The 14,011-nt window shown below is 44.8% G+C and overlaps 2 protein-coding genes across 21 annotated transcripts in view; one reads left to right on the top strand and one right to left on the bottom strand.

Moving 5' to 3' along the window:
* Window positions 1–14,011, top strand: part of LOC110480038 (zona pellucida sperm-binding protein 4-like) — a 61,903-nt gene that overhangs the window by 23,525 nt on the left and 24,367 nt on the right. Inside the window, exons 10-11 of one of the 12 annotated variants that reach the window (XR_014956125.1) lie at window positions 4,477–4,580; window positions 4,968–6,984. The exons of 10 other annotated variants lie outside the window; for them this stretch is intronic. Coding sequence is in view for 1 of the 2 variants with exons in the window: in XM_085582445.1 (XP_085438571.1) it covers window positions 4,477–4,517 (41 nt within the window). In the remaining variant the exon portion in view is untranslated. Of the gene's footprint in view, window positions 1–4,476; window positions 6,985–14,011 lie in introns of those variants that run through there. One more of the 12 variants, XM_085582445.1, reaches the window with a different exon arrangement.
* Window positions 1–14,011, bottom strand: part of LOC110480314 (uncharacterized) — a 29,119-nt gene that overhangs the window by 11,392 nt on the left and 3,716 nt on the right. For 6 of the 9 annotated variants that reach the window (XM_085582434.1, XM_085582435.1, XM_085582436.1 and 3 more), the window contains exons 2-3: window positions 6,982–7,832; window positions 1,750–1,911 (exon numbers count right to left, since the gene is read on the bottom strand). In XM_085582434.1, coding sequence (XP_085438560.1) covers window positions 1,750–1,911; window positions 6,982–7,832 — 1,013 coding nt within the window. The remainder of the gene's footprint in view (window positions 1–1,749; window positions 1,912–6,981; window positions 7,833–14,011) is intronic. The other 3 variants (XM_021548165.3, XM_085582439.1, XM_085582433.1) reach the window with 1 other exon arrangement.

Raw genomic sequence — 14,011 nt, 5'->3', positions numbered from 1 at the left:
CCCTGTAAAGCAAAGGATGTGGAGCAACAGTGTTGCCTCTGTGTCCCAGGATTAAAGCCGTAATTTCAGTAGTGATGTCTGTGCACCTCTCAAGAACAGCACTGTGAGCATTGGTTATCTACAGTCCTTGTGACCAGCTCTTAATACCATGCTAGCCCAATGTTTTGGGGGTTGTGTCTTCCCTAGTCATGTCAGGGACATGTAAACCTTTCCATGCTCATAGTCTACATGGAGAGTGAAGGTGGTTCATCCAAAGGAGTCTTTGGACACCCTCCAATCTGTGGATGGCAATCTTCATATTTCATGGCAAATGGGGGTAGCAGTGTTCCTCTTCTCTTCAGAGGGGCTATGACTGAAGAACAAAAATGATGGAGAGCTGCTCAAATATAAGAGATCCAGGCACCACAGGATACCTGAGAGTGTCCAGTTTTGTAGACCACACTGCAAGCACTGAATGTTACATCTAAGGATCCAGTTCCCCACTGAACAGTATGAGACAAATGCATCTGAGGAGACACTGCTGAGAGACCTTCATAAGTACCAAAAAGATCAAAGTTTCAAATATTTAAATGAAAGCACAATGCCTTTCATTTCAGTGAGAGCTGGGGAGGGGGTACATACACCAGATGATTTTGCAGCTTGGAAGAGTTACTTTGAGCAATGACTCACAGTTGTAAAGCTTCAGGAAATGTGTTAACAATTCCCAGGCTCTGTGTAGGAGGCTGCATTCCTCTGAGTGGGAGAGATGGGTACATGGAAATGACAAGATACTCTGCTCTGCAACCTGACTCAGAACTTGGCTTTGGCTCTGAGGAGGAGTCAGTCACCTACTGCAGATCCAGTCCCAGCAGGTGGGAGAGCAGCACCAGGGGAACAATGATGCTATCAGGAGAATAAAAGACTCACCACAGCACAGCTGGGAAGAAATAGTTGAGTGTGATAAACCCTTCCTGTTCCTTTGGGGAGTGTTAAAATAAACAAAAAGGCAGGGGAGGAAAAAAGATGGAAATCTGGTGTGATGACTGAAGAAGAGGTGGGATAGAGCTTAATGAAATATGCAGGGGCTAAAAAATGCTGGTGGAAATGCTAGGAAGACCCTGAAATTATTTGCAAATTTCAGTCAGATTTTCCAGCTAGCTCTGGCTGATAAAAATGACAAATGGGAACACTGAAATGGTTTCATGTCAGAGATTCTTCATCTGGCAGCTCAGGAAGAATATCTTTCTTTTCACAGGAAGTGAAAAAAGCATGAAGCTGGGTCATGGTTCTTTTTCCCCTTGTGTCTGTTTTGTGAAAAATTCTGGGATTTTGACAGTTTGAAACCAGAAGGAAATGTAAGATCTTATAAATCAAAACACAATTGCTAAGGAGCTCTGTGGATTTTGTTTTGATAACATTGAGGAGAGGAGATGTGTTCTTGGGAAGTTTACAGCTGTAGAGAAGAAAAAGTTACTGACTCAGAGCAGGCCATTGCATGAGGTGAGAAGTGTGCTTTTTAACTCAAAAGAAGCAAGCACATTTGGCAAACAAAATTGAATAAGGACAGAAACTCAAGCCCAGCCTCAGGAAACTAAACCCACTGTGGTGTGTGAGGCCTCCTTGAAGAGCAGTGTACTCAGCCCAGGTGGGTGTTGGATGTGGTAAATTGGCATCTTCCCGCACAGATGCCAAACAGAACTTTCTGTTTGGGCCTTGAGTTTATTATTTAAGATGTATTACTCAATGGAAGATACCATGGTGTCTGCTTACCTCTTTTATCTGACTCATCTTCTGCTCTTTCTGCAAGCTGCACACTTGTTTTTGGAGACGCAGGTTGTGCTCCTGAAGCTGCCCAATCTTCTCAATCAGCTGGCAGATGTGTTCTAGGTATCCCAGACCAGATCCCAGGGCTTTGCTGTTACTTTGGTTCACCTGCAATGACAATGCATCTTGGACCATGGAGTAACAACAGAGAAATTCCTACTAGGAGCTGAGAGCTCTGCACACTCCTTACAGTCATGTCCTGTGATAAATTCAGGCTTCCTCTTGCAAGGGACTTTGGTCTTACCACAGATTTGAGCTACAGCATCATTTGCTGAAGTTTTTTTCTGGATTACTCAGCAATTTCCACTGTCAGAGGGACTCTTCTGACTGATGACAGGCTGATGCAGAGGAAAACCTCAGCCTGTTTCTAGTTCCACCTCCCAGGCTAACTTTTGTCTTTTCCTGGCAACAGAAGCCTTACAAACAAATATGGTTCAACTGCATGCAATGGACGGCTGGGGCTAGTATGGCTCACTTAGCCCACAATCCTCAGTGCAAGTCACACTTATGTGTCCTGAAGCTGGGCATGGCTCCTACCCAAAGGTTGCATTGATTTGCTGAGTTGTGACCAACTTGGGGTACACTTTGCTGTACTCTGGCCCTCGTCACTGGTGTGTCTATGAGAGAAATGTACTTGAATCAAGCTGACAAAGTGAAGGAACATCTTTCCACCAGTCTTTAGTAGATCCCAGCTTACATCCCTGCTGCTACTTTTTCAGTGTTGAAGAGATGCCTGAAGAAAGTTTGCAGGATCAACTTTGCTGTCTGGCTGTGGATGGTATCTACCACCAATTTCTCTTCACCCAGGACCTGCCAGAGTCTCACTGCTGCTCAGCCAAGGGCAGGTTTGGAGACAGAAAGTAACCCTATGGCAGAAGAAAAGCTACAATGCTTGCCAGCCTCCTGCTCTGCACCTCACCGTTTCTGGTGCCAAGACCTCCCTATGCACAGTGAGTGTCCTCCCCTGTGCCGTGACTGTGTTGAACGTGCTCTTAACAAACACATGCAGGGACTCACTTCCACCTTGGCGCTGCCTGCTGATGTGCGTGTGATATCAGGGAGTAAAACAAGCCTCGATCTTTACAAAAGCAGTGCTCTAAGTTTATCTTACTTCAAAAAATAAGTTCCCTCTACAAAAGCAGGAAGCTTACTCTGTCTCCTTTCCCACAACAATCTACATTTTTGGGGAAATGCCAGCCCTGGGACTCTTCCTGTCTTTTCATTATGTCAGAAAGCTCATGGTGTGTTCAAAAATAATCAACATTAGGATTTACTTCTTTTTAAACAAATGATGATACAACGTTATTTATAAACAGGTATTATTAAATCCAGATGCTTTTGTATCTGAAGTTGGGTCAGAGGTTGTTGACTCCAAGTCAAGCAGTCATTCATTTCATGACTTTTATTTTCCTCTCAGGCAGAGCCTGCAAGAAATGGTGGCAAGACAAAAGTTACTCAGCCATAAAACTGAGTATATACTGGAGCATCTGATCACTACAAAGATCTGAGGTTCAGTGGGAGCTGCAAGAATGAGAGTTGCTTTCAAGTCTCTAGTCCAACTGATGTATAATCAAAATCTACATGTCTGATCATCTGGTCAGCACTTTGCCCAGCCTCATTTCAGCCATTATCTGTTACTTGCATGCATGTGATGTGCTTTTCTACAATTGGGCTCAATGGTGAACTGTCCTGGGCTGAACCTGGCAGCAGGAGTTGAAGATGATGGGCAGTTTGCAGGGGAAGCTTTTCTTTGTTCAGATAAATGTTCACTGATGTACCTTGCATTGCCTTAGGTATCTGTGATTCACACAATGCTCTTCACTTTTCTTGTGGATAGTTTTGGGTAATACTATGCTGCATCCTGCCATACATCCCTCACTGGGTGCTCTGGCCAAGTGAGCACGGCTGGTACAGGCAGCATGGTCACTGTGTCACCGACAGGGAACAAGGTAATTCCAACCCTCCCATCCCGGGCTCAGATCAACCAGTTAGTGACGCCACAGGCTGAGTGGGAAGCATTTGTCACTGGTAGCTGACAGCACCAAAAGGCTTGTGAATAACAGGAAAGAGAGGGATCGTGCTGTGTATTTCTGACGGCTCCACCCTGCTGTCCAGGAGGGGCTGTGCTTGCTGATAGCTTCTGGTTTCCCCTGAGCAGCACGCACAGGCTAGGGGGCTGCCCATCACAGGTAGCCCTATCCTTCCCCTGAACTCTACCACTTTGTAGAGAAACATTTTGATTGCTTTGGCCCAGGATAAATAGCACTGCATGAATAATGATTTTTTTTTTTCTCCTAGTGATGACAGTGCTCCCATCCTTTTCCTTCTAGGAGTATGGGCTGGGCTGACTTTAAATGTAAACTTTATGGAGCATGAGGAAGTGTTTGTAAAGCAAAAGCATCAAAAGCTATGTATCTCCAAACTTCAAGCTTAAAAGGAAATGCTTTTATTTAGGCTTCAAAGTTCTTTCTCTTGTTTGACAGCTTCCATTTTCTTTCATCTTTCAAAATGTAGGCAAATTTCAAAATAACGTCAGTTCAAAACAAAAGATCAGAAAGCTTTGTCTAAAAATGCTGCACTGAAATTATTTGATGTATACTTTCAGCCAAAGCCATTCACCAACTGAATCCAAGTGGTCAAAACATTTGGTCATTTCCAGTCTCTCTTTTTCAGCATTTTCCTTCCTGTTCTCTTGGAAGTGGCCTCAGCAGTGAGGGATGGTGAGGAGGACATCAAGGGACAACTTCACCTAGAGACTGAATCCTCATTTGCCTGTGGTGAGCTAATAAGCACAGTTGGCACTGCCACAGCCAGCTGGGCTGGGGAAATTCAACTGCTCTTCTGTTACTTGAAAGTTCCCAAAACCATCAATAGAACTGAGGAAGATCGTGTCACCTATAACTAAATAATGCTCTCACTGAGCATTAATTATAAGCCAGTGTAAGCACTTTTGCATTTCTATCAACATTAATTAATGCAGCAGGAATTGATATGATGGAGCAATTTGGTTTGCCATGTTCTTGCCAAGCAGGGTGGGAATATGCAGTGCCAGGCTGCTTTCTTTCAGGCAACAGTGATTCTTTCCCAGGCATATCTTAGTCCCTCAGAAGACAATAGGCTGTAGCAGAGATTGGTTTCTAAGTACCATTTTGTGTCTTGTGTAGGTTACAGGCAAGTGTGAAAACCACAGAGAAAGCCTGGAGCAGAGCCTCAGATGGGATGAATCAAGATGCATCTGTCAGCTGTATGGTCAGATGATCATCTGGACCTCACTCTTGAACAGGTCTCTGTGGTATGATAGTGAGGACAGGTCAGCCTGGTGTAAGCTTGGTGAGGGCAAAAGACTGCACCTGCCAGAGGCTGTCCTGGTGCGCTGAGGCACACAGAGCAGCAGCTGTTGCAGCTGGGCATTTCTTGTGCCAGTCAACTTCGGTGCTACCTGGCATCCCAGCAGTTTGAGGAGCACTGCTCTTGAGATACAGCAGCCTGGGGGTATGCTGTGAAGAGGGGCAAACTTCCTCAGCATCTAGGTCACAGCTGTATTTACACAGCTCAAAAAACAAAGAAAAGTGCTCTAGGGCACAGGGCTTTAGCACTCAGTGAGGATATTAAAAAGGAGGGGAGATAAGCCACCAAAAGCTTAATTTCCTCTTCAGCTTCTTTCTAATTTATTCTCGTTTATTTAAATGCTTTGCTTTGGTAAACTGAGGCTCCATTTCACTATGGATTTAAAGGAATTTCACAGGCATACAGAGCTGTCAGACAAGACCAAATCTGGGTGCAAACTCTCCAGAGTGAAACAGAGAATTTAGATAACTTTTTATGAAGTCTCCTTATGGTCAGATTCTGCTGCTCTCATCCTTTCTTGAACTCTCTGTCAAATGGCCAGATCTGTTTGGGATCTGTGCAAAATAGACATCTGTCTTCTGCCATGTGTGAGATAGCTCTGGGGAGGAAAACACTGCTCAGATGGGTTGTGTTGCTTGTACTGCCTTGATATACAATGTTAACAGAGATGAGACATCTCTGACCTTCCTCACTGCTCAGGAGGTTTTGGCATGCTGGAGAGGAAGTCCAGTGCCTGATTGTTCAGGGCAGCGAGGTCATGGTTAAATTATTTGCACAGCACACATCACTTGTTACTTGACTTCCTCCCACCCATCTCCAATTCCAATTCATGACTATTACCACAACGCCCCCCAAAAAATCCCTGCTAAGCACCATTTGATGCTTTTGTGTGTTTGTGACCCTCTCCACCTAGTCCGCCTTTCTCCTTTTTTTCTTCCTTTTGCTCATGGGGCTCTTTGGTCTGTCTCTCTGACAAGAATCTGCTCCCCACTGAGATCTTTGCTGGTTCCTGGAACCCACTGCAGCATGCAGGCAAGGCATCTGTCCTCATCTGTCCTCATTTCAGCAGCACGAGGCTTCAGGCAAGGAACTGGGGGGAGCGCTTACCAGCACCTGCTATGGGCGAAGGTGCACAGAGGTCTTTTTATTCTCTTGTTAGTAGCACAGGGTACCAGCAAGGGGAAAGAGAGGGAGTAACGAGTGGAACAACCTGCTGAAATTAAGTCTTCGCAGTTTGGTCCATCACAGCTATGCTGGCAAGTTAAAATGGCATCTCCAACTCCAGCCTGACAAAAATCTGAATCTGTGAATTACCTCCCTGCTCGTGCATTATTTGAGACAGTTGACTCAACAGGGCACATCAGGCCTGGACAGAAATTAATTAACCCTTAGATAAGTTCTTTACAAATTTCAGTGCCCCAAAAGCAAACCAGCTACTCCCAGAGACAGGAATAACCTGGTCTTGAAAATAAATCCATGTTCTGACCCCCACCCCATGTATCAGAGGATGACTTAACTTCATAATCTTAATTTTGAGACCAGAATCAAGTCCATTCTCTCATCTAGAGCTTTTAGAAACACCAGATCTCAATGAGTCATTTTTCATCCTTACCCTGTATTTACGACCTGATATTTACAAATTAATTCAGAATTTTACTAGTATGAAAAGAAATCTTAAAAATCAACTACCATTTTTTTACTGCTTACAGGTTTCAGGAGAGATATTCTAAACTCACTCAGATGTGTCAAAATTGTGAGAAACAGGACTTGAACACTGACTGGGGTGTTTGGACAGGCACAGATTTAAGATTCAGTTCAGGTGTTTCTCACCTCACTCAGCCTACAGCATTCATCCATGTACTCATCCAGGCTGTCACTTGTGGGGTACTTCTTCAGCTGATGTTCATGGATCTGAAGGTCTTGCATGCTGCCAAAATTCTCAGGAAAATTGTCAGCAATTGTCTTTGGCTCTTCTATGGGACCTGGGGTGGAAATAGTGCTTTCCCTGGAAAGATCCATCTCTGCAGTATATTCCTTTTCTGGAGACTGTTTGTCATCCTGGTGAAAATGTTCATCAGGACTTCCTTCCTGAGGGCCACTGAAGTCTTCAAGGGAAGCTGTAGGATCCTGCACAGCATCTACGTCCTGACCATAGTAATCAGCTTGCTTTTGGGTCTCTGGATCTTGGATGCTAACTTTTCTGGCATGTTCATTACATGTTCTCATTAACTGATGGTCAATTTCTGGAGAAGAAGTGGTGCTAAGCACACCCGAGTCACAAAATGAGTCTCTGCTGTGTAGCACAAAGCTCTTCTCTGAGCCTGTTGGCGTTGATGGAGAATTAGCACCGCTTGGCAACTCAACCCCTGAGTCCTCAGATTCAAATTTGGAGAATCTGTGAAGCCGGCACTTGGACTCAAAGGCACTGAGGTCAGGCAGGGTGGCTACATAGTCAGTGCTTGCCAGGCCATCCACGCAGTCTGGATCTGCTGGTGTGGCTGCTGCATCTGGACACTGGCAGTCTGGTGGGACACTGGCACCGGGAAGCTGGGACTCCTCTGTGCAGGCTGTGTCAGCTGGAGCCTCTGGGATTAACCCTGGGTTTTGAATTCCTTCATTGCTCAGTATCTTCATGTGTGTTAACACGACTTTGTCCTCAGCAGGTGGGCTCTTCTTACCTGCTGAAAAGAAAACAAGTAGAAGGTCACAGGAGGCTACAAAACTCAGTGTCTAATGCATCCCCTGAGGGATGTGGAATGTAAAACTGCCTATACCAAGGTGGTAGAGGGGGACATCCCTAATTTGTTTTTCTTGAGCTATGTGAAGCTTTCTTGTGGGCTTTGCTGCAACAAAAGCCTTGTGTTTCATAGCCTCAGAGTTCTTCAGGGGCGCTCATAAAAGCACAATTCTGATTTGATAGATAGGTAGAAAACAACATATGTAGGCAGGTAACTTTTTAGTAATTATCTGCATATAGATGGAGAGATGTACCTGTTCTTTCAGCCTGATAGACATTAATCTAAGGCTCAAAGATTTTTTCCAATTAAATGTATTCTGAGCCAGCAGAAAAAAAGAGTAAAATGAAATCACTCTTCCCACAGGCTTAAGTGAATTTTGGGTTGCAACAAGCAATTTGAAAACTCTTTGGTATTCTCTGCAGTATTCTCTGCTCACATACACGTGACAAAAATCAAGTTGTGATAAGAAAAGCAAATGTAAAAAGCACTGTAGATCTTTTTCACTCGCTGTATGGTTTTAGCTATGAAGTAATCTCTTTAAGCTAACTACTACCTTATTTGTAAAGACAAAAGAGATGAGGGCAGCCTTGTTCAAGAGCTTTTGCACACAGACAAAGAAGACTTGTTTTCAAGTCACAATTATTTAACATAGTAATGTGATAGAACAGTCTCTGGATGAAAGGCTGATTTTCAGGGGTCAAAGATCTGCTCCCAGGTTTTTCATACTGTATTTCTGAATATAATGTTTTGTAGCATTTGGATCACAATGGCATGAGAGCCAGCGTAAAAGTTCTGTACCTACCTTTAAGCAAACTGCAAATCTCAGCTCCAAATATGTATGTTTGTGGTTTTGGAACCAAGAATTGATACAGAACAAAACTTCAGTTTCCCTGGTACCTTTTCCCTTAGTGCCCAACACACAGTGTCTCAGCAGGCAACAACACATACATGTTTCTGGATGTCTTACTTTCTACTTCGTTCCCCTCTCCTCTGTCTTTTTGCCTGAATCAGACCAGCAGCATCTTCACAAACTCAACCCAAGTAATGTAAATGTCCTTAGGTGGGCAGGAAGGCCTGGGATCCACCCCACCAAATCAGTGGATCAGGGAGAGCTCTGGTGTGCAGTTCTTTTCAGTAACCCAGAAAGCTCCCTGTTTCAGCAATAACCCATCTCCCAGCTTTACCTCCTCCAGCTTGCTTTCTGCAATGTACTTGGATATGGGAGACTTTTACTCATTAAGGGCAAGCTAACTCTTACATGGATCATTTTGTACTTTATTTGAATTCCCTTCATTTGATCTTGAGAATTTCCTGGCCTACCACTGAAACATGCCCTTTGCTGTTCACAGACACCCACTAATTTAATATCTTACACTGGATTTTTATAAAGGGCTGTCAGTGAAAAATAATCTGATGGGCTTCTTGTGGTACGTAGTGCTAATACCCTTCATATAAGATTTGTTTATCACATACAGAATTGCACTGCCTCCCTTAGCAGGATTCACAGGCATCTTCCCAGTGCAAAGAGCCATGTTTGAGACAGTCAGTGCCAGAGCTCAGCAATACAATACCAGGATGTTGCTGTGATGGGGGACAAGAAAAAGACATTACCTAGGAAAACTCATCAGGAGCTGCCTGTGCTAGGCTCTGTTGTTACCCTTCCACTTTTGGGATATGTATGAGGGACCCTGACCTGAGGACAAGGAATAGGGTAACTGGTTTACAGCTTCATATACAGCAAAACATCAGCTCTAAGAAGGAGCTGGGTGCCAGGTCTTGGAAGGAGAAGGTAGAAGTGAGTCACTTTGGAGTCAAGAGGATCTACCTGCTCAGCTGCAAACACCTCTTGGCAGCCAGAGACAAAACATTTTATCTGCATGAAAAATACAAAGCTTACAGGCTCTTCTGATGGCATTGCTATCCCAGCTGCCCAACAAAACCACTGAGAGTCAGGAGGAGAGCAGCTGCATTCCTGCAATTACTTTTAAGAACAAACCATACAGCTGTCTGTCACTCTTACCAGGAATTACTATATGCAATGGTAGTTCTTTCCCACAGACTGATTGTTCTCACTTATTAATCATGCTATGCTTTCCTTGAACTGGAGATTCTCTCACTTCTTTCAATCTGCCTCTGTTTTTTCTTGCTTAACTGGTTTTACCCTGGCCTACACAAATATTGCTTTGTCTAAAATCAGGAAGCAGCATATTAAAATGAGGTCTTGCTACTTACAGAAGGAGATGTCAGATGCTTTTACTGCATATCTTTTAGGACTACAAAAGCTGCAATGTGAACAAGGTTTGGCTGGAGTAGAAAGAATAGAATTAAGATGAAATCTTTGATTTGACCCTCTGTGGGATGGCCACCTTAATGCCAACAACAGTTTTTTGCTCTCTCCTTACTGTGTTTACTAGCAACATGTTTTACAAAAATTGTTTATCTGTTCTAGGCTGCAAACCATTGCTCTCAGCACCATCAGGTCCTGCAAACCACAGTGTTTGAGCATTTCTGATTTATACTTCCAATGCCCCGTGATGAGGCAAAATGTGATCATCCCTGTACCACAAGACCAGAATACTGGCAAAGGACAACAGGATTTTGCAACACACTTAGGCACCTCGTACTCATTCATTTAATAATACTTTCCTGTGGTCAGTGAGGTCATCTGTGCTACAGCAGAAAGATCTCCAATGATTAAGGCAGTGACTTGAAACTCAAGTTACTCCTGCTGCACCTCACTGACAGAACAGTCTCCTTCCTCTCTGTTAACTGTACTATAGAATCTAAACTGTGGGGCTTCCAAGAAGCAGATTGTTCCTGCTACAGATCTTGAAAGAGACATACAAAAACGTTCAGCTCTTTCAAGCATATTGCTAACAACACCGGAATGGTGCAACTGAGGGGAAAAGAAAAAAAAAAAAGGCAACCCAGACCCTCAGCTGCTATAAATTAACTCATTTCCAGGGCCCTTAACAGATCTGTGTCAGCTAATTTTGGCTGAGGGTTTGGTCCGTAAGTGCTTTGTTCAGCAATACCAGGGGCCCTGAGCAAAGCAAGGAAGGGAGATAACTCCTGCCTGGCACTGGAGGGAGTGTGCTGCAGGGGTACGGCTGCAAACAATCCTGCACAGGGGCTTCTGAAAGGAGGTGTGAAGAACTTCAGAGAGCTGAACGGTGGCATTAACAATGGTAAGATATATTTACTTGTGCTGGAGGCCAGCCAGGTTTGACACTGCTGTTCCTGGGAATTCAGCCAAGATTTTTGTTGTTAGTTTCTTTTCCCCTGGACCGGTTTTCCACACCCCTCTGGGGTGGGGTGAGATAGCAAATGCTGTAGTTTTTAGGAAGCTTGCTGGTATGCTGGTGTGGCAACCAGAGGAGTGGAGTTTTGTGTACATGCTTCAGAATCAGTACAGGTTCCTGAAGCATATTCAACGTGTGTGCCCAGACCAAACATTGTCTCAGGGTAGCTTGTGCTACTTGCCTAGTAGCCCCTTCAAAGAGTTATATGGCTCTGTAATCACCCTAGAGGTATACAGGGTTCCCTGGATTGAAATATATGCCTGTAACTGGTGGTAAGTGATCATGTGTAGCCTTGGGAAGCTGGGTTTCCTGTGCTGGTAAAGCTGGAGAATCAGACTGCTTCCCAATGCACAAGGAGGTGGTGACAGTGAACTAGCTGATACCTGAGGGTAACTGTTAGGGAGTGCAAGGAGCAGATGTGTCCCACCTAAGCCTCTAGAACTTTGCTCTGCATCATGTTTGAATTGCTTCCTAGGATATGTCTATGTTGCAGTTAGCAAAGCCTAATAGAGAAACTTAAATCTTTCAAGGATAAATACCTTCTCTATCAGCTCCTGTCTCAAGGCTTCACTTTCTTGGGACTTTTAAGTCCAAGTTATTTTTCCAGTTGCACAATAACTAGCAGCTGCCAGGACTCAGCCTGGTCTATTAGTACAGAGAACACTTACCAGGAGAAGGAGGGCAGATACCTAAACATAAAATTACTTTCAAGAAATTTCTTTATCCCAAGTAAGTTGGATGCATGAGATGAACTCAAACAACTTCCCAGGAAAAACTCTTTTGCATTTCCAATCCTGCTTAAGCCCAATTCTTGCAAAAGTTCCCACCTTTCTAGTAAACCAAGCTAAAAGTCTATATCCAAATCTCTGTGCTCCAAAGTACTGAAATCCATGTCTGATTTTTTTTTTTTGCATCTACGCCTGTGATTCTGTTGTGTTTCACTAGCAATTCCTTCAGTGCAAGACCTGTTAAGCTCTGCTACATCTCTGAGAGAGTCCATGGCCTCTGATGCACTGATTTAAGTATCATAGCACATGGTTTTCTGATGTATGCTTCTAATGGAAGCAGTGGTGGACAGGAAGAGGCCAGGCTGGCAGTGGAATGAGTGCTGCTACTGGCAGTAGAGAGCCATACCATACCAGCACTGCCCTTTGCTGCTCTCTTCCTTTCCAGTCTCTGCCCTTTTGTCTCAAAATGTTAATCCTGGTTTTTAGGCTACTTGGCATGGGGAGAATCTCTGTTAAAAGTGGCACAGCTGGAGCCAAAGCTTTGCTTGTATCCACCACTGTCTTACGAAGGGATAGAAAAGGTAGAGCCATGGCAGCCTTCTGCTTGTCTCTGGAACTGCTGCAAGGTCCATGTGCACAGCGAACCCATCCACAGTGGCTATTGCTGGGAGGCTTGTACAGGATGAATAGCCCAGAGATACTCGTATTCCTCTCCCTGCTCCTGTGTGCCACACATGCCACAAGATACACAACATCCTGCACACTGCAGTTCATGAGGCCAGTACTTTCCAGTTTTACTGTGCCGCCAAAAATAAACGGTATCACCAATGACTTGGGTTGTTGGAGTAACAGGGACTTTGCACAGCTGCCCTGCAAAGGAAGACCGAAGCCAAACCACAGCACTCCTACCATTCTGCTTAGCACTGAGTACAGGAGTAAAGGGCATGTGCAAAGTGCCAGAAAAGGCTTTTCAGCATCCTATAGAGAACACAACCTGCTTGTGGCTCCTCTCTGGCTCCAGTTCGCCAAGGATGAAACCCTGCCATGCCGGACTGGTTCTGTAATGGGGCTGTGGCCTCCAAGTAACAGGCTAAGAGATGACTGTCGCCTTTTGAAGAATCATTAGATAGCAGTGACTAGTGCACTGGAGTCAGACTCATGACCTAGAAATGAAAGATTGCCTCTCCCATTCAGTCCTTGCATTCCCTCATTTTCCTTCCTTCCCGTACAAGAAGACTCCCTATGTTTTGTCACTGTGCCACATTCTCTAGCACTGCTGGCAGGACGGCTCAGGTGCTATTTCCCTTTCATTTCGAAGAGGTGGGTTTTTTTCTCACTAATGATGAGGTCTCAATTTCCCAGCATTTAAGAGAGAAGGGGTCACTTCCTTTCTGAAACAATAGGCATTTTTTGCTGATGACTTTTACCCCATGTGTGCCGAAGGGTGGGGTCGGGCACTGGAGCCGCGCTGGCACCTCCCCAGCAGCCCCCACGCAGGGACTGCGGGAGCCGTGTCACCTCCCCGGCTGGGAAAGAGCTGTCCCCAGGGCTGGGAAAGAGCTGTCCCCAGGGCTGGGAAAGAGCTGTCCCCAGGGCTGTCCCTAGCACAGCCCTGTGGGCTCAGGCAGGCGCTGTACAGACAGGACCTCACTGCTCACAAGAATTGAATTTCTCTTACGCTTCCAATAAACCCCAAACCAACCCAACAAACAAAGCCCACACCTCAAAAAATTACTAAACATTACCACTACCCTCTGTGAGAAAAGTCTATCTCCACACAGCTTTGCCATGGATTTCCACGGGGTGGGGATCTCCCGACTACCTGGTGCTTTACTGGACTGTTGATCCCAATCCTGGCAATGGCAGAGGTGCTACCTGTCACAAGTCTGCAAACTATCTGCCTTCCCCAGTGCTTTTCAAGCAATGTGCTGAGTGTGCTGACTTATCCTAGGCTGCCCAAGGCTTATCCTGCATAAGGAGCCTCTGCAAGGCTTCTCCTAAATAATTAGGATAATCACGAGCTTAAAAATTTATACAGAAAGCTTATTGCAGGGTCTGTTGCCTTCTATCTACAACAGCAGAAGCTTATGAA

Source organism: Lonchura striata, chromosome 6, assembly GCF_050655825.1.
Source record: "Lonchura striata isolate lonStrDom1 chromosome 6, ASM5065582v1, whole genome shotgun sequence".
Lineage (NCBI taxonomy): Eukaryota > Metazoa > Chordata > Aves > Passeriformes > Estrildidae > Lonchura > Lonchura striata.
Note: the sequence above shows the minus strand (reverse complement) of the source record. Positions and strands in the feature narration are given on the sequence as shown.